The 21,985-nt window shown below is 48.7% G+C and overlaps 4 protein-coding genes and 1 long non-coding RNA gene across 9 annotated transcripts; 3 read left to right on the forward strand and 2 right to left on the reverse strand.

The window, feature by feature from the left end:
* The first annotated feature begins 283 nt into the window (after positions 1-283).
* Positions 284-2,846, forward strand: LOC120682163 (protein MICROTUBULE BINDING PROTEIN 2C-like). Its single transcript, XM_039963934.1, has 5 exons — positions 284-469; positions 563-611; positions 948-1,232; positions 2,031-2,252; positions 2,392-2,846. The coding sequence occupies exons 1-5, from the start codon at positions 393-395 to the stop codon at positions 2,539-2,541; spliced, it is 783 nt and encodes a 260-aa protein (XP_039819868.1). The 5' UTR covers positions 284-392; the 3' UTR covers positions 2,542-2,846.
* Positions 2,847-4,984: 2,138 nt separating this feature from the next.
* LOC120695387 (skin secretory protein xP2-like) lies at positions 4,985-5,443 on the forward strand. The gene has a single exon (XM_039978654.1). It carries the CDS (start codon positions 4,985-4,987, stop codon positions 5,441-5,443), a length of 459 nt encoding a protein of 152 aa, XP_039834588.1.
* A 3,617-nt stretch (positions 5,444-9,060) lies between these two features.
* LOC120682169 (fasciclin-like arabinogalactan protein 1) lies at positions 9,061-10,243 on the forward strand. Its single transcript, XM_039963947.1, has one exon. The coding sequence runs from the start codon at positions 9,120-9,122 to the stop codon at positions 9,936-9,938; it is 819 nt and encodes a 272-aa protein (XP_039819881.1). The 5' UTR covers positions 9,061-9,119; the 3' UTR covers positions 9,939-10,243.
* A 2,528-nt stretch (positions 10,244-12,771) lies between these two features.
* LOC120682175 lies at positions 12,772-18,428 on the reverse strand. Of its 5 annotated transcripts, XR_005678272.1 has the most exons (5): positions 17,669-18,428; positions 16,040-16,440; positions 15,879-15,925; positions 15,457-15,509; positions 12,772-14,540 (listed from the first exon to the last, which is right to left on the reverse strand). It is a non-coding gene; the product is annotated as an uncharacterized LOC120682175 (long non-coding RNA). The 5 variants fall into 5 exon arrangements; XR_005678254.1 differs by having other exon boundaries at positions 15,879-16,440; positions 17,669-18,426; XR_005678261.1 differs by lacking the exon at positions 12,772-14,540 and having other exon boundaries at positions 15,183-15,509; positions 17,669-18,426.
* Positions 18,429-20,364: 1,936 nt separating this feature from the next.
* LOC120696102 (sentrin-specific protease 2-like) lies at positions 20,365-21,553 on the reverse strand. The gene is made up of 4 exons (XM_039979252.1): positions 21,441-21,553; positions 21,177-21,305; positions 20,981-21,105; positions 20,365-20,909 (listed from the first exon to the last, which is right to left on the reverse strand). The coding sequence occupies exons 1-4, from the start codon at positions 21,441-21,443 to the stop codon at positions 20,798-20,800; spliced, it is 369 nt and encodes a 122-aa protein (XP_039835186.1). The 5' UTR covers positions 21,444-21,553; the 3' UTR covers positions 20,365-20,797.
* Between the last annotated feature and the right edge of the window lie 432 nt (positions 21,554-21,985).

Genomic DNA, 21,985 nt, shown 5'->3' on the forward strand with positions numbered 1-21,985 from the left:
TGAGTTCAGTTTGGATTTATATTTTTCTGAAGTATAATTTTGATTCAAACAACTAAACTCCTATAACTGAAACACTTTATACTCAAATTTCAGCTTAATTAACAAAGGGATTTGGGTGTCGACCCCACTGAAAAACATTCGTCCTTTAATTTCTTATCCAAACAACTTACAGTACTACTAGTTTCTTTTAAAACAATTTAAAAAATACAAAAAGCTGCTGATAGGCGTACCATGGGCCCACTACCCAGTTAGTGGTAGTGTTGTAAGCGCACCCGGCCATTTCACGGGTCCACGACGCACGGATAGAATCGGTCCACCACTCCCGTACCCCGACCACCTGAGAGACCGTGCTCCCCTCGCCGCCGCCGCCGCCGCCGCCCCAGCCGGAGAAGATGGCCGAGAAGCCGGCCGGCCCCACCACAAGGACGAGGACCCGAGGCGGCCTCGCGTCCTCGGCTCCCTCATCCAGGTCTCCCTTCCCTCGATCTGCATTTCCATCGCCATTTGGTTTTGAATCTTTTTGAACTCGCTTCAGCTGTTCGTTCCTCGTTTCCTGATGCAGACGGCTGTCTTCGATATCGTACACCGCAACTCCAAATCACACCAAGAAGGTGCGGTTTTTGTTAGCCCATATCGAAATATCTGCAACTTTCGCCACGCTTTTCTAGCTTTTGGGATCAGGTGTTGGTTTGTTGGTAGTTAGTGGGGTTCTTGTGTTCAAAGTTCGAATCTTTTTTATTTTGGGTACCAGGTAGTGCTATAGAAGCTGTGGTGAGTGGGCACCGGGCAGTGCATTGATGTACTGGAGTGGGGAATTATCCTTCACTAGTGCCCCCTCGCGGTTACCAGAAATGCAGGCATACCCCTCGCGGTTACCAGAAATGCAGGCATACTACTGTGGTACTGCTGGTTGTTGCTGATCTCTCTACCAACATCTCCATGTGCAGGTGCCTGACCCCACCAAGGCTGTAAGGCCGACCAGAGCCACACCTGCCAAGAAGCGGCCGCAAGTGGATCAAGCACAGAAGCGGAGAGAAGAGATTGCTGCTCTGCAGGAGCAAGTTAGTGGCCTGCAAAGGGAGTTGCTCGAGAAGGAAGAAGCTCTGAGATCCGCGGAGAACTTGATCAGCCGAACTAGTTCTGCGAATGAAGCTGTTAATGGGCTGAGGAGCCAGCTCTCCGAGAAGGAATTGCTGATCCAATGTGCTAGTTCGGAGCTGCATGGTACAAAGGTGAATTAGAATTTCTTCGTTTTTTTTTTTGCAATGCGTTCATTCAATATATTGTTGCCTTTGGAGCTCTTCCATTCAAGAAAGCACCACCCTAACCACTGCATTATTGTCTTTATAGTTTCGAGAAGGTTGTTTAGTACCTTGTTGTACAGTTTCAACATTTTTACTTTTAAGTCATTTTAATTACTTTGATGGGACAAAATCAACAATTGTGATTTTAGTTTTGGCATTGTTCCCAACTATGCAGTTGAATTGAGGACTAATTTTAATAGTCATGCTGAAAATGGTCCCATTAGATGTACACAATCTTTCATAAACCCATGATGATCCACAGCAGTTAGTCCAGCCTTGCATCATCACTTCATGATTCATGTTGAACTGCACTGAAGAAAGAACCTTATGGTGCTACAGTATGAGGCTTTTTCTATACTGTTGCAGTGTTGCCTGACATTCAGTGTTGTTGTTTCATGGTTCAGCCATTCCGTATTCAAAGAAGAAAAGGGCTCCACTTCATAATTATATTCTTAGAAAAGACATAGTCCATTAGTCATTAGATCATTTCTCTCCTTAAACATCCTGCAGTGTCTCCTGAATTGTTATTGCTAAGTGACAGATTTAAAATAAGTGATCATGTTCCTGTTATTCATGACCGAACACATATATATTTGATGTTTTCCTCTCTAGGCCCTGCAATAACAGATTATTTATTTATATGATAGAACTGAAAGTGCTCACTGAAATCACATCTTTAATAGCAAAACTGTGGTAACAACTTGTGCAACATTTTATGTATTGTAGATCATGCTAGCAGAGAAGCAGGCAGCAATAGAAAAGTTAGAGTGGCAGGCAAAGGTGTCAAATGAGAAGGTGGAAGAACTCCAAGTCGATGTAGCCTCTATGGATGCCGAAGTTTCTGCTCTCATGAAGCTGTTCAGGAAAATAACAGAGAATGACCGAGCCCCTTCTCCTAGGGATACAACTGACGATTTATCATTGGAATGTGAGCCAATTCAACTTGATGTAAGTAATCTTTTCCTTGCTGATGTTCTGTTTCTGTCTTTAGCATCATACCAATTTGTACTAGCTCACCCTAGGCTGGTTAAAAATTTTGTGTTTTCTTTCTGAATTCTTACATGCTGCTCCTATTGATATGCCGTAGGACGAAGTTGGTGACATTGACGTTGAGAAGATGGAGCAGGAAATCTCGGCCTATGTCTCAGCATTAGCTGCTGCAAAAGAGAACCCTACCGATGATTTCCTGGAAGCAGTAACTGAGGCAAGACTAAGACTCCAGGCCTTTGTACTCTGACCAGACTGAACCACTGCGTAACCAAAGGAGCAATTTATTGATAAATGATACCCCTGCTGATCGCTGTATTTTGCTGGTGGCGCATGTCCCAGCTGATAGTGCTTACTCAGGGCCTTGCGTTGCAGAGGATTAGTGTCTGTGTTCTCTCATTTTGGATCTGATCGACGCTGCCTCTGAGCTTGCTGTAGCCTGTAACGCTATGAACCGTGGTGTAACACGACTGAACCTCCTATAGATGGCATCGTGTACCCTTTTTAGTAGTGAACTTATTACATGATGGTTCAGCTCGTCTTGATGACCGAAAATTTCTTGTTTTCTGTCGCCCATACTGCACATACAACTTGCAATCTGGCCATATGTTTCTCTAAACAGGGAACTTCAACGATAAACCGGTTCTGATTCTGTCCGAGTAATGAATTTTTGTCAATGCTTTAATACAAACACAAGTGGATACACAGATTGAAGACCTGACAAACCTAATGAGGTACTTCCGACTTCCTCCGGTCACAAAAACCAACGCAGCCTTCCAAACGCAACTTCAACTACACTTCTGATTGGTAATCTATATATATAAAAAAACTACACTTCTGATTGCGTAATATTTGAAAAACACATAAGAACATACTTTTGTGAAAATATATTTAGACACTAAGAGCGTTTTCAAGAGTCTTTCTAAATGTCACTCTTTAAATTATTATTTGGAGAGCCTTTTATATAAAAATTGCTTTCTGTATGTTTCCACACTCCAACAGTTTTTCTATATCTTAAGTACACTCTAGAAAGTTATTTCCGTTATCTATTTTTGGGCTAGCTAGAAATGAGAAATGAAGGATTGCTACATTTGGATAACCACTGAGAGAAGCTGTTGGATGATATTTTTCCTATCAAAATCTCTATTCCTAACAATAAGAAAAGATACAGAGAGTCTCTTGGAGTTAGGGATGGCAACAGGTAATATCCGCGTGGATATCAACTTCGTGGACCCGCACCCGCGAGCCACAACCTGTGCCTGTGCCCACAACTCGCCACGGGTAGAAAATGAAGCCTGTACCCGCTATCCGCAGATACCCATATGCCCGCAGGCACGCTTGTGTACCCGCAAGCTGAGGGAGGCAGATCAGATCTGCAAACCGGATTGGGCGTGCACCCATGCCCATCCCTGTGCACCGGATCTGAGCGGCGGATGGCGGGCCATGGCAGCGCGGAAACGGCCGCACTCGGCGGCGCTGCGCTAGGCAACTGGAAGCGCGGCTACGGTCGTTGCGCCCGGCAGAGGGATTGGGGACGACGGCGCCGAGCCGGAGCGGGGAGGATCTCCTCGACAAGGAATTGGGGACGGCGCCACGGCGGTGCTGAGCCTGAGCGGGGAAGAGAGGGGCAGGCGGCAGGCGGCGATGCGCAGGAAGCGGAAAGGATGAGGAAGAGGGAGTGCGCGAGCTGTGCGCCGCACAGGGAAAAGCGGGGCTTGGAGGGGGGAGCGCTGGCCGCTGGGTCGGGCGTGGCTGGCCGCGGGCACAAACTCAGACTCGAATCCGCGCCTAGCGAGTCGGCTATCCGTGGGTACGCGGGTATTTTATACCCATTGCTATCTTTATTTGGAGTTGCTCTACTGCACTCATTTAGATACCCACGGATCCTCAATGTTCAATTATTATCCTCTTTTTTTTTAAAAAAAATGCAGTTCTATGTTTCTGACTTCTAAGCGCGCGCGCGCCGCCTGATCCGACCAAGACCAACGGCAACGTCCCAAAAGCGCCGATGCGAATGGTGAACGGAGCTCCGCGCGCCACCGCATGGCACGGTGCCAGGTGGTGGCCCCTATGCCGCCGCGCCAAAGATAGGGGCGTCACCTCCGTCTCTCTCGCCCCGCGGTCAGTAGGTCACCGCCTCCGCAAGTCCGCATCACTCCGTCCGTCGAACTAACCACGGTCACACGGCCGCAGCTCCCCCCTGCTCCGGCCGGTCGATTGAACAACTAAGCCCCAAGAGACGTTGCACCATGGGCCCCGCCCCCGCGCTCGCCGCCATTCTCCTCGCCGTCATTGCGACGGCTGTCGGCGTCCACGTGCAGGCGCCAGGCTCCTCGCCGAAGGCGTCGTCCCAGTCACCGTCGCCGTCTCCGTCGAGGGCACCCGCCGGGGCACCTGACAATGCCGGTTCACTCCATACCATGGAGGTGGAGAGTACCCTGTGGAGGAGGCTGTCCCCTGCCAAGGCGCCGGCGCCCTACGGCGCTAACGCCCCCGCCGCCGCTTACCCGGGGGAAGAGGGGCCGACCATGGCACCGGCCCCCGGCGCGAACGCCCCTGCCGAAGCCGCCCTGGAGGAGTATGAGGAGGAGGAGGAGGAAGAAGAAGAAGAAGAAGAAGAAGAAAAAGTAGATGAAGATGAGGAGGAGGAGGAGGAGGAAGAAGAAGAAGAAGAAAAAGAAGGAGAAGCGCCCATGATGGCACCGGCCTTTTCGCCGTTCGGGATCGGCGAGTCGCCGGAGGAGGAAGAATTCTCGGAGGACGAATCCCCGGAATTTGAGGGGCCCTCTATAGCCGCTCCACCTCTGGACCACGCGCCCACCATGGCGCCGGCCTACGCTCCCTTCTTCGGGATCAGCGAGTCGCCGGGGGAGGCCCCCGCCGGCGCCCCGGAGGCGGCCGAGGCCACCAGCCCGTCCTCCGAGGAGATGACTGCCGCCCCGTCCGCCGGAGACTACGACGTGTTGGACGAGGAGGTGCTCGCGCCCGACGGGGCCAACACGGCGACGGCCGGCTCCAAGGCCCCCGCGCCGGCTCCCGGCCCCTCGGCCGACGACGAGGACAGCGGCGCGAGCACGATCGTCCGCCCCACCCGCCGCAGCCTCGTGGCTGCCGTCGTCTTCGCGGTCATCTGCGCCGTGGCCGCTTCCTGAGGCGCCCGCGCGATCGGCGGAGGCGCCCGGCGGGCGGTACGGCGGAGCTCGGAGGACGGACGCAACGAAGGGCGAGCAGCCGCGCGCGTGCGCGGCGAGCGATGCATGCAGACCATGCATCACTTCTCGAGGAGGAACCGCGATGGCTGGCGTGTTTGGGCAGTTCCTCCCGATCGGATCATGTTTTGCTTTGCAAAAGCGTCGCGCGCGGGTGCTGATCTGGTGATTTGCTCCGGAAGAATGCACGTAAACGATATCTGGTCCTCGAGCATGGATGAATGAGTATAAACCAGTGAGTATGTCGCATTGAACAATGGTGTTGTCATGTTGGTATGGAAACTAATTTTTTGTGGGTGTCCTTGCGATCATGCGATGTGATGAAAGTTCAAAGTAAGTTGCCTAGAGCAGGGGAGGGAAATCATTTTGCGCAACGTCACTTTTTTGCACGGGTCATGTATGGCCAGTGAGTATGTCGCATTGAACACAACTCTAGCTTTCAATAGCGAAAGGGCACGTAGTCTAGTGGTTACAAGAGCCTCGATAGCACCTGAGGTCCTGGGTTCGACTCCCCATGAGAGCGAATATTCTGGGATTTAACGGCGTTGTGCATTAAGTGGTAGTCGACGTTTCCGTCGACAGCGAGACGTCTGTGGTGACTTCGTCAATCTCGAGGATTTGCCGGCTCAGTCTTCGAAGCTCATAGGGGTAGGGTTTGCGTACGTGTGTTTATAGGGGTGTGAGTGTGCGTACGTTGTAAGTGTCTGAGTTGTATTGTATAACTCTAGCTTTCAATAGAAAAGATTTTTTTATTACGGTATTTTTGAAAGATTTTCGTCTTCGATTTTGCCCATCAGAATCCAACTCGTAGTCGGACCGAGCAGCCACGTGGTTGGACCATGGAACCGTGTGATAATGAAAAAGTAGGAGAGAGTAGTCACTAGCGATGAGCAAATAGTTAGTCTATTTCACGTAGCTCAAGAACTTGTGAGATGAACATATGGGTCTAACAATATAAAATAGTATTTTTTTCCTATTTCTCATCTCCACATCAACAAACTACGTAGATAGTACTAGCTATTAAGGCCCTTACCGACTACTGAAAAACTGCGACGAGCGATGTTAACGAGCAGGATTCTGCGGTTCTGCCCCAGGCTGATAGTACTCTAGTGCAGCCAGTGTAACCAGCGCCTGGCCACGGCGTGGTGCTCCTTTGTCGCCTGCAAGTTTCCGCGGCCGCTCCCGAAGCGTATCGCGGATCTCGAGTGCTTGTCCTTGTCCTGCTGCGTGCTACCGGGCGGACACCTTCTCGTCGTGAACTAGTAGTAAAGTACCATGTCGCGCGGCGGGACCATCCTGCGGAGAAGCGGAGAGCCACCCTGTCCGCCTCGTCCAAACCGACATGGCAGCGTCACATGGCAGGCATGGCGAGCACGTCACGTACTCTCCTCCTACGCCGGCGCCGCCAGCGGCCGCGGCGTGGAGCGGGCACCGTTCCACTTCCAGCCCGCGGTGATTCGCTTCTGATGATGAGTTCCAGACCCCGAGCTGGTACTCACGGCTACTGCTGCCGCATCTGCTTTGCTTTGCCTAGAGAGGGTCTCTGGTGGCGCTGGTGGCTTTTACGCAGGCTTTGACAGCCCGCCGCCGTAGCCCTGTAATCATGGCCCTCCCGGCTCGCTGCTGCCGGTGGGGCACGCCGGAAGCTTCGGGCCGGTTTGCACTGGACTAGTGAAGCATGGCCGCTCACGTGCTCGTCGGAGCTACCTCGCGGCCGGCACGGCCGTCAGATGGGACGATCGGGCCGTCGTTGTTCTCCCAAGACCACATCTGGCTCACTGGCTGGTTGGCTCCGCCGACCACCATGCACCGAGGGCCGAGGCTAGCATCGGATTCGTGGCTTTTTGGGCTTTAGCTAGCGGCTCAACTTAGAAGTTAGAACTTACCTCGGCGCTGGGGGATCCGGCGGAAAGCGACGCCGGCCGGCACGTGCACTTTGCGCCGCCCAGAGCCCTGCATTTCTGATTTCTGCTCCTGACCGAACTGGGTTGGCGCACAAGGATTCTTCTCTCAAAATAAAGAGGCGTGTATCTATATGTCCGGTCCGGCTGGCCGGCACACCGGCTGGTGAGACCTGAGAAAGCCCGTGGACAGCAGGCACATGCACATGCACGTTTTACATACAATGGACGACAAAGCAGGTACACACAGCACGTATGCGTGCCGAGCTGAAGTGACCGGATGCAGTACATGCACATGCACACATCCACCGGTAGCTTCTCTAGTCTCTGCTGTGTTGCACGCCAACCGTAAGTTCGGCGACGGTCGGCACCCGTGCCCGCGGCCGTCGATGGCAGTTACAGTAGTTGAGGTCTGCGGAAGAAAAGCCCCGGACCAGATCCAGACCATCTTTTGACACCCCCCCCCCCCCCCCCCCCCCCCCGAGGACGCAACGCGATGCGATGCATGCCTCGTTATTCGCCTCGCTAGCCGCGAGCCCGCGACCTCTCCCCACGCTGCCTTTTGTATTTAGCAAAAGGCAGTCTCGCATCGGGTAAAAAGCCTTCGAGAGCACAGTTTGGAGGCGGGCGGCTGCAGTAGTAGTGAACACGCTCAGGACGCTTGCTGGCTGGTGAAAGTGAAAGTAAGATCTGGAGCATGAGAAGCTAGTAACTGTTTGCCCACAATACCCCTGTGGGCTGTGGCCCTGTCCCAGCATACGGTGGGGGATCGGACGACAGAGGCCGGGTGTACACCTCCGTCCGCATAAACTTTTCATGATGTGCCGTGTTTAGATATTTAGAGATAAATTTTTTAAAAAGAAATCTTGTTATTTTAGAGTACTAAATGAAGTCTATTTACAAATTTTTTTGTATAGATAGATTGTAAATCGCAAGATGAATCTAACGAGCCTAATTAATCCATGATTAGCGGATAGTTACTGAAGCATCACTGTTGCAAATTATGAATTAAGTAGGCTTATTAGATTCGTTACGGGATTTACAACTCATCTGTGTAAAAAATTTTATAAATAGACTTCATTTAGTACTCAATGCATGTATCCAAATATGTGATGTGATATTTTTTGCCAAAAGTTTTTTTTGGCATCTAAACACGGTGGATTTTTTTTTGGGTAGGCGTGAGGATTTTGTTTGGCCCGTTGTGGGCCCGCTGCTCACTGTTTAATACGCCCCCATTGCCGCACTCCATTGGCAAGGCCCGGTCATCATTCTTCTCGATTGCTCTCTTGGCATGCTAGAAAAGAAGCCCCCCACTCTCTACCTTTTTACGATCAAGCGCAGCTTGGTGAAGAAATGGACAAAAATTACGTGTACATGCGGGAACAAGTAGGCGCTCCTACACTAAAAATGCAACCAAACACACGACACGCCACGAGATCTTGATGGAGTGATGAACTTGTGGAGACAAGCCGAGGTGGAGGAGAAAAGCGCAACGGTGATGGACAGGACAAAGAAGAGACCGTTCGGAGGAGCAATTAGCCAATTATACATGGGAAGAAAATGTTTGGGAAATGGCAGGCCTTGCAATTAGGTTCAAGTCCAGGGGCACCGCGCTGACACACCGAGCTAAGTGTGTGCCAGTGACATCCTGCTGCCACTCCCCTCACTCACTCCCACGCGCACGCAAACCACCGCGCTCCACGCCCCGCCCCCGCAAAATGCGCCGCCCCCGCCTCGCCGACGCGCTCCTCCTCCTCGCCCTCGCGGCCGCCACAACGACGACGGCGGCGGCGGCGACCGCGGCGAAGGCTCCCGCCGCGACGCCGCCGCCTCCGCCGAACGTGACGGCGGAGATGGCCAAGGGCGGGTGCAAGGCGTTCGCGGACCTGGTCGCGGCGTCCCCCGACGCGGCGTCCACGTACCAGTCGGCCGTGGAGGGCGGCATGACGGTGTTCTGCCCCTCCGACGACGCCGTCAAGGCGTTCCTGCCCAAGTACAAGAACCTCACCGCCGACGGCAAGGCCGAGCTGCTGCTGTTCCACGCCGTGCCGGTGCACTACTCGCTGGGGGGCCTCAAGTCCAACAACGGGCCCATGAACACCCTCGCCACCGACGGCGCCGCCAAGAACTACAACTTCACGCTGCAGAACCAGGGCGACGTCGTCACCATCAAGACCGCGGCCTCCGCCGGCGGCGCCCCCGCGCGGGTCAAGTCCACGGCGCTGGACAAGGATGATCTCGCCATCTACGTCATCGACGCCGTCGTCCAGCCCGTCGAGCTCTTCAAGCCCGCGCCGGCGCCGGCTCCGGCGCCCGCGCCCGCCCCCGCCGCGGACGCGCCGAAGGTGGCCGGCAAGGCAGCGCGCCGCCCGGCCCCCTCCGTGGCCGACGCGCCCGGGCCCGACGCGGATGACTCTGCTCCGGTGGACCAGAAGAAGGACGCCAAGAAGAGCGCTGCGGCGGCCCGCGCGCCGTGCGTCCGGTGGTGGCTCGCCGCCGCGTTGGCGACCGTGGCCGGGGCATCCGTATTGGCTTAGCGATCGATCGAGGGGGCTCTCGTTTTGTTTTGTTCTCGGTTTCGGAGTTGATCCAATGGCGTGTGATCCTGGTGGGTGCGATGGCGTGCTGGTGTGCTTGCGAGATTTGTGCTTCTTTCTTGGAAGGGAACCAATAGTGTATGTGTGCTTACATATTTGTGCTTCATTTTAGATTTCTGTCCTTGTTTTTTTTTTTGGTACCTGTGCTCCGCTAGAGCGAGGCCCAAGTGTTCATCAGGAGCATTCTGTTTTTTCTTTTCTTGTTCTGACTAGTGCAATCTGGATGCTGAATTGCTGGTTTTGTCGAGAGCATCTTTGGTGGTTTTATGGTTGCAACGGTTGTTAGAGAGTCTGAGAGAAACTTACGGTTACCATCTTTGCCAACTTGCAAAACTTCTCGGCCAAATCTCCCTTGCAAAATCTGAATTCTGCTGGTCTTCTCCAGAGCACATAGGCAATTCCATCGTCGGATCCTTTGCTCCGAACCGAGCGCCGCCTCTGCGCATTCATTTCTTGCGACTCCAGTTGTCGGTGGGCACTCATCGCAGGTCAAACAACGCAAGCCACACATGAGAAGTACGGCAATACCAGTAAAAAAAACTTGGAGTGGAGTACTAGCAGTAAAATACAACTGTTTGGTGTTCGCGCAGGAGGACAAACAAAGCGAGGTTGATCGTGGCGGCACTGCTGCCAACAGATGGCACGCATGCGCTTCCATTTCGGCCCAATCATCTGCGACGGGACACCGAAAGAGCGAGTGAGAGCTCTCCACCGACGACGGAACAGTGGGCCTCCAGGGCTGACACCGCCAAACACAGCCCAAACAACTGGGCTGTCTATTTTACGGTCGACCGTACGAATGCGGTCGATTTTCTGACCGTAAATTTTTTTTTTTCGATTTTAGAAATTTTTTTTGTCGTTTTTATAAAAAAATTCAGATATTTTTTATATGAGACAGATAATTTTTCAAATGAAAATTTGGTGGGTAGAAAAAAATTCAAGAAACAAATTTGGTGAGATAAAAAAATTTACGAGAAAAAATTTGACAGAGAAAAATTTATTAAATAAAAAAACAAAAATATACATCTAAAACAAAAAAACTCAGGTAACATTTTTAAAAAAAATGTATGAAAAGAAGAAAATAAAAGAAAAAAAACTGCATCTGGCCGGGGCCGGCGCTGGGGCGAGCGCCGCCGCGCCTCCTGCCGCCGGCCCCGCCGCCGAGGAGGTCGCCGCCGCCGTCGGGGAGTGTGCTGCCGCGCCGCTCGCGGAGCCGCCGCCGCCGCGAGCGGAGCTCCGCGGCCTCCGCGAACGGAGCTCCTGAGCTCCGGGAGGGAGGTTGGGGAGGGGTCCGCCGGGAGGGAGCGCCAGGAGCCACCGCCAGTGCAGGCCGCCGTTCCGCCGTAGCACCCGCCGCCGTCCCGCGTGCCGCCGCCGAGTGAGAGAGGAGTGCGGGAGTGGAGATATTTTCAGCGAGAGACACATCGACCGTGAGGTCAATAGCATATTCAGCATCTGGCAAACAACTTTCGGTGCGGCAAAGTACTTTGGACTGTCGGTCCGCTACGAAACCAATCTTGTGTCAGCGACTCCCATCCCAGTCGATGATGGCGTAAATCTGGTGGGCTCAGCTTTCGCCGAGCAGTCGCGCAAGAAACCTGGCAGGCTGCCACGTAGGCCTAAGGCCCGGTCCCAGCCGAATGGCACAACGGTCAACGGCACCGGCTGACCAGTCGACACTCGACACCCTCAACCATCGCACCGGCCAGTCAGCCCGAAGCCCTGAACCACCACCCCACCCGTTGTGCCCGAACGTACTGCTGCAAGCGCACCACCTGCTCGCAACCGCGCTCGTTTCGGGCAGCGGCAAGCGCGCGCCACCGCCGAGGCAAACCAAAGGCCAAGAGCCGCCGTGGACGCAGCGCCGCTTAAATGGCCGCCGCCTCCCCGTACATAAAGCCCGGGCCGGGCACCCGTCGTCACCACGCCGGCGATCAGCAGCAAAAGCAGCACGCGCGCAACGCAAGGAAGGTGAGCGCCAGCTAGCCAAACCGAGGAGCACGCACACGCCGGTCGCCGATGGCTCGCGCAGCGCTCTTCCTGGTGGGGATGCTCCTCCTCGCAGCCTTCGTGGTGGCGCCGCTCGCCGTCGAGGCGGCGGAGGCGGCGGACGCGCCGGCCGCGGACGGGCCGGACAGCTCCAGCCCGGCCGCCGCCCCGGGCCCCGAGGGCATCGACGGTCTCGGAGACTCGGACGACAACAGTAGCTAATCAAGTGGTTTCTTGGAACGATCCGCTTGATTTGAAGCGGGATGGAAACAGGCAGTGATCGCCGGATTGGATTCGAGTTCAAGACAGTAATAAATCGTAGGGTGTGGCGGTCTGTTAGGATGATCGTCTATATGAATATGCGTTTTTCTTTCATCTATTTTTTTACTTCTTTTTCTTAATGGTGTTTTGAGTTTTGTGATATTTTCATAATTTATATTTTTAAATATTAATTGTAATAGTTGATAACATCAGACTGTGCAATTATTTCTATACCTTGATGCTGAGTGATCTACATTTCGTGTTATGATTGATTGATTCTACTCCGTACTACTTCACAGTACCACTTGTAGAAGATTAAGATTATAGATCTTCGTGATTCACCTCAAGACATTGATCCTATACAATTATGTCAACATTTTGCATAGAGCCACTGTTAGCTCAATGCAAAAATCTTGCTAACAAGTACATGATACAATTGCCAACATATAGAATTTAATTGAAATTTTGTTCAAAAAAAGAATTTCATTGAAAACATAATATTATATTGTAGGTTACGACTTGGTTAACAGTAACATGAACCCTTAAGGGAAGATAATAAGCATAATACAAAAGTGCAACATCTCACTAGATGGTAGGAGGATAATTGTTGGCGGAGAAGTGAATAGGTGTATGGCGCTATATTGACGAGCTCCATCGAAATTGAGCCATCAGTTAGTCACTTCTCTCTCCAGTATGCTCCTCTGCCGCTCTTTTTTCTTTTTGCGAGAAAAAGGATGCATCCATGTATTAGCTGAAGGTATGCAAAGTACATCCCTTCCTTGCCGAAAGGACCCTGATGAAACACAAAATTACAACAAGGCCCAAACTACAGCTACTGTTCTTCATCTTCATTAGAACTGGAAGCCGACGATCTTCCGTTCGCAGCACAACACAGTACAGCGATAAACCACCTTCCGCAACCACCCAGATCGAGGATCGGACACGAATTGAAAGACTGCAAGAAATCCTCGGTAGGAGCCCATCAGCCGTTGGATCCACCAAACTGGAGCAACCACTTGCCTCCTCGCGCCCCGTCGCCGCAGTCCGCCGCATTAGCAACACAAAAGAGCCAGATAGTGAACCCAACAAAGACAAAGAAAGAAGAACCAAAACCACCACTGACTCCGGCCAGCGGGAGCTTTTTACCGATTTAGCACTTCAAACATTAGGCTTCTCCGATTTACCATCACAAACAATGGATTTGCCAATTTACCACTCAAAACGTCGTCCCTTTGCTTATCTAGCCATTGTGACCAGTTTAACCCTGTCCCCACCTGTCATATCCTTCTTCTTCCTCACATCCCGCCGTGCGTTATCAAGCCTGCCGTCACCTAGCCACCTCTCAGCCGCGAGCCCGCCGTCGCCCGGCCGCGGCTCATCTGTGAGCCCACTGCAGCTCCCCGCCACTCCTTGCGAGCTCGCTGTCGCCCTGCCGAAGTCGCTCTCGGGGACTCCTCCAGCATCCCGGGGAGCAGCGGTAGCGGGTACGCCGCGTCGAGCGTGAGCACCTGGTCCATGGCCTCCTGCACGTCGGCGTCGGTGACGACTACCACTGTCGCCACCCTGTACCGGACGTCCAAACCGCTGGGCAGCGGGCGGTGTACGGGACGCAGCCAAAAAAGCAGTGGGAGAGGAAGGAGAAGAGGCTCCTGAGGTTTGAGGTCGAGCGCAGCTGCCGCTGCCTCGTGCGTGCCATGGCTGCCGGGTATGCACATTTGTTCTATCATGGAGAAGAGTTGGGGGAGATGAATAAGAAGGATAATGACGGGTGGGGCTAGGGGTAAACTGGTCACAATGGCTATAGAAAAAGGGATGACATTTGGAGTGGTAAATTGGCGAATCCATTGTTTGCCATGGTAAATCGGAGAAGCCTAACGTTTGAAGTGCTAAATCGGCAAAAAGCTCGGCCAGCGGTGAACTCCTGTACAAGGCGAACTCCTAGACCCGACACCAGCACCAGAGCACACGCCGGCGAAGGAGAGAGAAGTCTGGAGTACCTTATTCCACAAAGGTGATGCCGGCTTCCTCATCCAAGCGCTGCAGGGAAACCCTAGCTCTGCCTCCATCACCGGCGATGAGCAAACCCTAGGACTAGATAAGCTACCTATCCTATACTAGTCCGCACGTCGATTCCCCCGTCACCCTCCCTCTCCGGCACCGGAACGGCCCCCGGAGAGGAGGAGGGCCGGCGGAATCCTCGCACTTCACCTTTTTCGCCCGCTCAGTACTGTTGGGGGAGAGTGGTCTTATTCTCAAGTCCTCTGCCACTATGTTCTCTGTTCGCATCACCTCCTGTAGATGTATATGTCCAATAATTATTAACTTTTCATATTAGGTACTCCATCTGTTCCAAATTGTAAGTCATTCCAACTTTCTTGAAGAGTCAAAATATTTCAAGTTTGACCAAATTTATACAATAAAATACTAACATTTATGATACCAAATAAGTATCATTAGATTCTTCATTAGATATACTTTCATAGTATATCCATTTGGTGCTATAAATGTTTATAATCTTTTCTATAATTTTGGTGAAACATAGAATAATTTGACTCTCCAAAAAAATTGGAATGGCTTATAATTTGAAATGGAGCTAGGGAGTATATCCAACAAATCTAGTCCAATGGTTATCAGCTATTCACCCAAATTTTGATGTTAAAACATTAATGAGTACTTTGCGCGCGCCTTGGCGCGCCCTCATTTTATTTTTAATGAGATAAACAAAGATTAAGAGTATTTATGCGTCATAACTGTTTTAAGTTGCAGCAGTATGAACTTTTTGTGGAGGTCCAAACATGCATACATATACATTGAATCTGCTGGGTCATTATTTATTATTATAATAGAATTCAAATACACAGGCACAATTATGTACAATAGTATTAAAGGTAGCATCTATGTAGATAATCATATTTTTCAGAACATTGTAGCACATGAGTCAGGACTGGTGAATTTACTCCTATAGATAAACACATTTTTCAGAACATTTGATGGCACTGATGCAAAGGTGCCATGTGACGTTTGAGAGCTGTAAAGAATCTTTATCGAAGAGCAGTTAAATTAGTAGAGCCTAAACTTACTTTGAAAGAGTCCATTCTGATGCCCATTGACTATAAAACACTGGACTATAAAAGATCATAAACACTGGACTATAAAAGATCATAAGAACAGCAAAGGTATGTAAGGATTGTGTCGATTGCCAACGTACCATGTATATGTAGTTTAGTGGACTAAATTATTCAAATGAGCCAGCCACGCAACCTACAGAAACCAATTCAATCAATCAAGGTGTAAATTATATTAAAGTTGCATATGGATATGGATGATGGATGTACAAAAAGAGTATATAACTCATAGAGTTGTGGAGGTAGTATAATAAAAATTGCAAGAAGCAAGGGATCCATCAAATCAATTTAGAAAAAGTCTGTGATCGAATCAGTTTAGAAGCGAATGAGACTTCTAGAAATAGCCTTTAGAAAAAAGATTGGGAAATATATCCACGAAATGGCTATGCAGTCCTAGACGCAACCACTATGATCCTAGCAACACAGATATCAAAAGAACTTGAAGAACTGTAGAAAGATGTTACACATCATGAAGCAGCTGCAGGTTTACAGAGCAGGTGCTCACCACTGAAGGATGCCCTGGAGGCGGACAGTGTGTTTGCAGATGGTCACCTGTGCCAAGCACAAGCAAGAAAGAGCAAGCATGCTAAAGAGCCCTAGCAAGGCATAACCCAAATCGAAGTTCCATCTCCTTCAGTACGGCTGCAGGGAAGCAGGGAGCAGTACCACAGAGGGGTTGCTGCTGGAGAAGGTCTCAAGGCAGATGATGCAGACGTCCTGGACTTCTGGGCGCCGCCCCCACGAACGCCTCCGCCGATGAGAGATCCTTCCACCACATCGCCCTCCCTCCATCAGCTTCACCTTCCCAGATGCTGCCTCGTCTTCACTCCACAAGAATCAATGTCATTGTGTATGAACTTTGTGTCAACAATATAAGCCAGTGAGAATCCGCAATTAGAAATAGCCTTTGCCTTTTTCTTGTCTAAAATTAGACAGATAATTTGCAAAGGGTACATACAGCCTTCAGAGGGCGTCCACTAACCCTATGTCAATGATATCTATCCATGTGCATACCGCCTGCAGCTTCGAGGTGACCGAAATAACACATCTGATTTGTTTGCACTCACCTGCGTTGTTCATTCAACATTCAAAGCAATACTAAGCACTCAAGTTCAAATAAATTTATCTTCCTATCTACTAAAGTTAGAATAAACTTCATGCAACTGCTATTGTGACTGGCATCAAAGCTCTTATTTATCACACTGCAAAAGAACTAAAAAAACATATACATACATTACACAATCCCTTGGTACTATATAAATCCACTGTGTGGAGAGGTTGCAATTAAATTGGCTGATAAGCCTTCACTATTCGTGTATTTCAAGCTAAAGATAATGAAAAATGTTCACTCTCAAATATAAGAAAAAAAATTATAGTTCTTAACTATATTTACAACTTTGGAATAGGATGTTTTTCTTGCTTACCTGGAACTATAGCGCTGGATCTTGCAGACACCGTAATCGAATAAGAAAGTTAAAATCAGAGCTGACAGTTAAATTCTAATGTGCGATTAGCTTAACATAGCTTGACATAGAAAGGGATTTTTGAACAGCAGGCATCACTCCACCACAAACTGAAGGAGCTTATCAGCTACCACCCTTTTCCTTTATCTGTTGCCATACTAATGCATTTTCAACAAAAAAAAGAACAATATGAAATATTTCTTTTGGTTGCTTAAAAAAATACTTTTGTTGAAATATGCATCCTTTTTTTTTGGTGGTGTGTATTGCTATTCAAAAAATTGTGTTTTACAGATACGTGAAACTGCAAATACCAATCTGCATATGTCCATATCCCAATCAGTCGTAAGGTTAGTTCTGAACATGAGAAAATATTAACTGTGATTTAGCATTCTAACAAAATCTGTTAACTTTTTTTAATGCGAGACCAATTAGTCAAATATGTGCTTTTTCACTGAATTTTTTTTGTGAGACCAACAAAGGAGCATCGTATCGAAGGTACTTTTAACTTGTTTAAATTATTGCTTCAAAAATAAAATTCATATTCGAGCAAGAAACATTAACTTAGAGAAGGCAAATAGCCTAGATGTGTCCCTCCCCCCCCATCAAATAGGACTCCTTGTTAGCTTAATTTCGCATGATTAATTGGTCAGTGTTGGAGAGGCAAACCATCAAACACATAGCGTGCATCCTCTATGGCCGAAGCAACAGTTGCACAAGCAAGCTATCAACACATTGTGTAAATCCTCCATGGACGAAGCTCTAGCCAGCATGGGATGGAATTCATAGACGCATTGAGGCAAAGAAATCAGAAAGTGAAGATGCACGGCCGTACCTGATTGGTCAGTTGGCCGCCTTGGCCAGCAAAGTAATGAACAAAAAGCACCATCTGGAAATGTTGCCCGAGCGGGAGGACTCGTTGTTGTCAGATGAGTTCGTCTTGGCGAGCTTCTGCGGCGGCGATGTCTCTTCTTCCCATTGCCGGAGTCTCATGCAGCTAGCGTGAGGCCAACTTGACGTGGACGTTCGGCCGTTGCCGCTTCTTGCTTCCGAGTCCCGCCAGCCACGGCGGACGTCATGCTGAGAAGACGAACGGTGACGCTAGAGGCACACGGTGAGGAGAGGTCAGCGTCTGCGGCCCTTGAGGCGAAGCCTTGAAAAAGAAGCCGCTCATGGGGAAGGACCCGCCCGTGGGCGTGTTTGACCGCTCTGCCCATCGCCGACGACCCACCGTTGGCGCTGGGGCCAAGGAGATCCTCGGGATGGCGGAGGTGGTCGCCGGGAGCGCTGTGCGGCGGAGAAGTCGAGCGGGTGAGGGCTCAAATAGGCCGCGGACGGAAAGGTGAAGGTATGGCCGCGATGAATCGAAGGAGGCTGACCGGATATGACGAATTTCGACGGCGACCGGCGTCCTGGAAGGAAGCAGTGACGGCGGCAATGAAGATGCTGGGGAAACAAAAGAGACTAGGGTTTGGGGAGGACCGCGTGCAGGCGGCAGCGGCAGAGCGCCGGGCCTCGCAAACGGCGGCGGAGCGCAGGTCCGCAGGCGGCCGCGGGCGGCGGGGGCCATCGGAGAGGTCAGGTGCAGCGTGGAGGCTGCCGGATGTTTCGCGAACGATTTTTTTTTTACAGCAACCGAGTGAAAGATGACCATCACAAGATATATATCGAACGGTCAAAATCTTTTTTACTGTCGTGGTCCAATGAGGTGCTGCCCAGGCGTGCGGTTTAACATATAGAAAATATAGCATTTTTCACCAATGTATATTGTTGCCAGCATATTTCGATTTGCCTTGGCATTCCACTTGTTATGGTATAGTATTATCGTAATTTGAATACAAATATTGCACAGCTTGAACCACTTGATCCGAAGTGTAGCAAGGGAGATGATAGTGCGCCGGATCTACCTTTAGAAGGTAGAACAAGACATTGCGGGGACATTATATAAATGTGAAATGTAAATGCTATTTTTAGTGATAAAACAAAATCATAAAGGGATACAAGTGTAATTGAGTACTATACTATCGGGCCAAGAATTGCTGGCCTCCCGTGAGTTCTGGCCCCACGTGGGCCCTGTGCACTGTTCACGCGGGTCCCACGTGGGACCCGCATACTGTTCATGCGGGTCCCACGTACTATTCAGGTGGGACCCACGTGGGACCCACGTAATTTTAAATTTAATTCAATGCTTCCTTCTCTTTCTACGTTACCCTTCTTCATTTTTTTTTGTTTTTCTCTTTTCTTATACTAATAATTGATATACAAAAAGTCATATGCAACACCATTTTAATTTTTTCCCACACCTCACAACCGTAAACTAAAAATATATTTATAAGAGTTATTAAAATTATGAACCAGTTTAATCTAACATAAATAAATCTATTTCCTTCTAATAATTGGTTTTCATAATTCATAACACGAATCGCACGGTACTATTTACAATGACCCACATACTGTTCACAACTACACTCACACAAATACTACTAATCATAAACTTTAATACATATTTAAAAAATTACCAAAAGCCTTGAACCATTCCAATGTAACGTACAAATCCCAACAAATATTCACATCCAAATAATTGAATTTTAATTTTCATACAACTTTTTTCACTATATAATGTTTCTTCTTTTAATTATTTTAAATAATTTTTTTGTACAGGCGCGCATCGCGCGCCAACCTGTCTAGTTGCATCAATGTCTTTCTCCCGCACAGCTCGTAGCCCCGCACCTGCGGTGCTGTATGTAAGGAGGTTGATGTACAACTCCACCCCATTGGCCTAATTTGGAAGAAGGGGGAGCTCCAACATGGACTAAAGGTGGTATTTTTTTTATAGATACCACAAGATAAATCTTGTGCCGAGTTTGCATCTTTTTAACCTATTCCTTTATGTTTCCTTGTTTCACGCTTGCAACTTGTGTCTTTACTATCTAGTGTAGTATCTTAATTGAATTGACTTTAGGTTGCAAAACTTCTTTTGGTTTTGGGTAGGTGCTTTTTCACACTAGAACAATCTTAGATGCACATCTAGATAGCATATTCTAATTTACTTTGTAAATTAGTGAAAATGGATCGGTTAAGTTTTGTGCTGTCTAATTCACCGCTTGCTTCTTAGGCTATATGAGCACCGATTCCTTTAAATTTAGCAATCATATATTCACCCTTGTCAGCATAATGTAGTTGTTCGGTCGAATGCACAAACTTAAAATCTAGCTTCCGATCCCTTAGGGCAAGTATATTTGTACACATCAGCGGTCTCATAGGCCGTCTCATGCAAGTCCACATAGGATTTTTGATTAGGTGGCGGAGAGAGAGGGGAGAGAGAGATCAAGGTGGTTGTTTCGCAAGACAACCATCTTATAGGCTAAAATTTAGGACTATGATACTACTTTCTCACCATTGTACAAGTTGTTGTTGTCATGCAACTCACAATATTTTATTTTTCAATGCACAAATTATGGAATTATGTAATACTATGAGACAACTTATAAGACAACATATTGTATGTATTGCCTTTTATATCGTCTCAAGATGATGTGGCAATACATGAGACCACCTATACAGTAAACACTTTCAAAAAAGAATATGGATAAATACAGCAAGTATTACTACAAATTTTATGCTTCTGATGAAACATCAAGAAGATACCAAAATAGCCACCATAATGATCATTAGGATAATATCGGAGAGCAGCCTTGCTCTGCCTTGAAATCCATGATGCTAGACATACTTTATTGGCTACAGTTATTCTAATTCAGCAGTGCTACTGCAGAGCAGTCTATTCCTGGGTGGCCTCTTCGCTGCTAGCCCTTTTCGTTGCAAGCCATTTGCCTGGAAGTTTTCTACTTGCCAGCCTTATTGAGTGGACTGCTCATCAATTCAGATGCTAATTTAAGCCTAAAGTGGTCTATGTCGGCCTGTGTATAGGAGAAAAACGAATTGAAAGGGTGTATATTCCATTGAGTTACTGGAAAAGGGAAAACAGTGGAGCTAGGGATACCTGTGTAAATTGTTCGTTTAACTTTTCTCCTGTCCAGTGCTCGAGGTACTTGATCATGAAAAGTCCACATGATGACCTTGAAGAATGAAAAAGATTAGGCTAACCAATACTATCAATATGACATATAGAAGTGATTGGTTCATGTACATGTCTGTTTGCTTTGGTATCTCTTCTACTTGTGTGACCTTCCAAGACGCAACTTTGTAATCCGGCCAGCTACTGGATTGAAATTCAATGCTCGCAAGCTCCAGGCATTGCTCAATTTGTTTCAACTGTTAAACAAGCAAAGTAGTGTGATTTTAGAAACACAGCGGAGTGTAAGCCTTAAGAATGCAGTTCTTACCGTATACTTCAGTTCCTCACGTTCTTGAAGCTGTATTCCGAGGGAGTCAAGCACATGAATCTCTTGTTTCTTTGTGTTGATAACCGCAAGGTACCAATGGCTACGATTCTGGTTTATTGGTAGGAAGATCTACAACAAAAATAAAAATGTTTTGCAATGAGCACATACTGACATGGAGAAGACAGCTATGTTAAAACAGTGCAAAGGGTATTAAATTTTCCTGTAACAACAGAAAAAAAAGGAAAGCTAGGTATCTAGTGTTACCATGTCATGTCTAAGGTACTCAGTCCCATATTTTTTGTGATCTTTAATCTCTTGGCCTCTTATCGGGTAAATAGAACAGGCCGCTTTATGTAGAAGTTGGCATAAGACGGTAGTCTCAACTAGAACATTGCGCGGCGTTGCCGCGCAGAAATATGCCCTCATGTTCAGGTTAATTTTAAAAAATTGAACTGCAAAAGTCGGGGGGATTTTCGTAAAATTGGTCGAATGCGGGGATTATTTGGTAAATTTGGCGTCGACGGAGTACCGGTCGTTTACTGAAAAGTTCAAGGGCTTTTTCATAAAATTGATGGACTTCAGAATCAATTTTTACAAAGTCTAGGTTTTTTCTTACAAAATTCACGGAGTACGGCACGATTACTAAAAGTTCAGGGTTTTCTTGGTAAAGTAAGACTCCACAAAGTCCGAGGGGTTTTCCATTAAATTGATGGACTCCGTATTCATTTTAACAAAGCACGGGGTTTTTTTGGAAAATTTATGTCCCTATCTATTCCTGACCGTCGGATCGCTGCGCAGAAATATGCACT

Source organism: Panicum virgatum, chromosome 2K (assembly GCF_016808335.1).
Source record: "Panicum virgatum strain AP13 chromosome 2K, P.virgatum_v5, whole genome shotgun sequence".
Lineage (NCBI taxonomy): Eukaryota > Viridiplantae > Streptophyta > Magnoliopsida > Poales > Poaceae > Panicum > Panicum virgatum.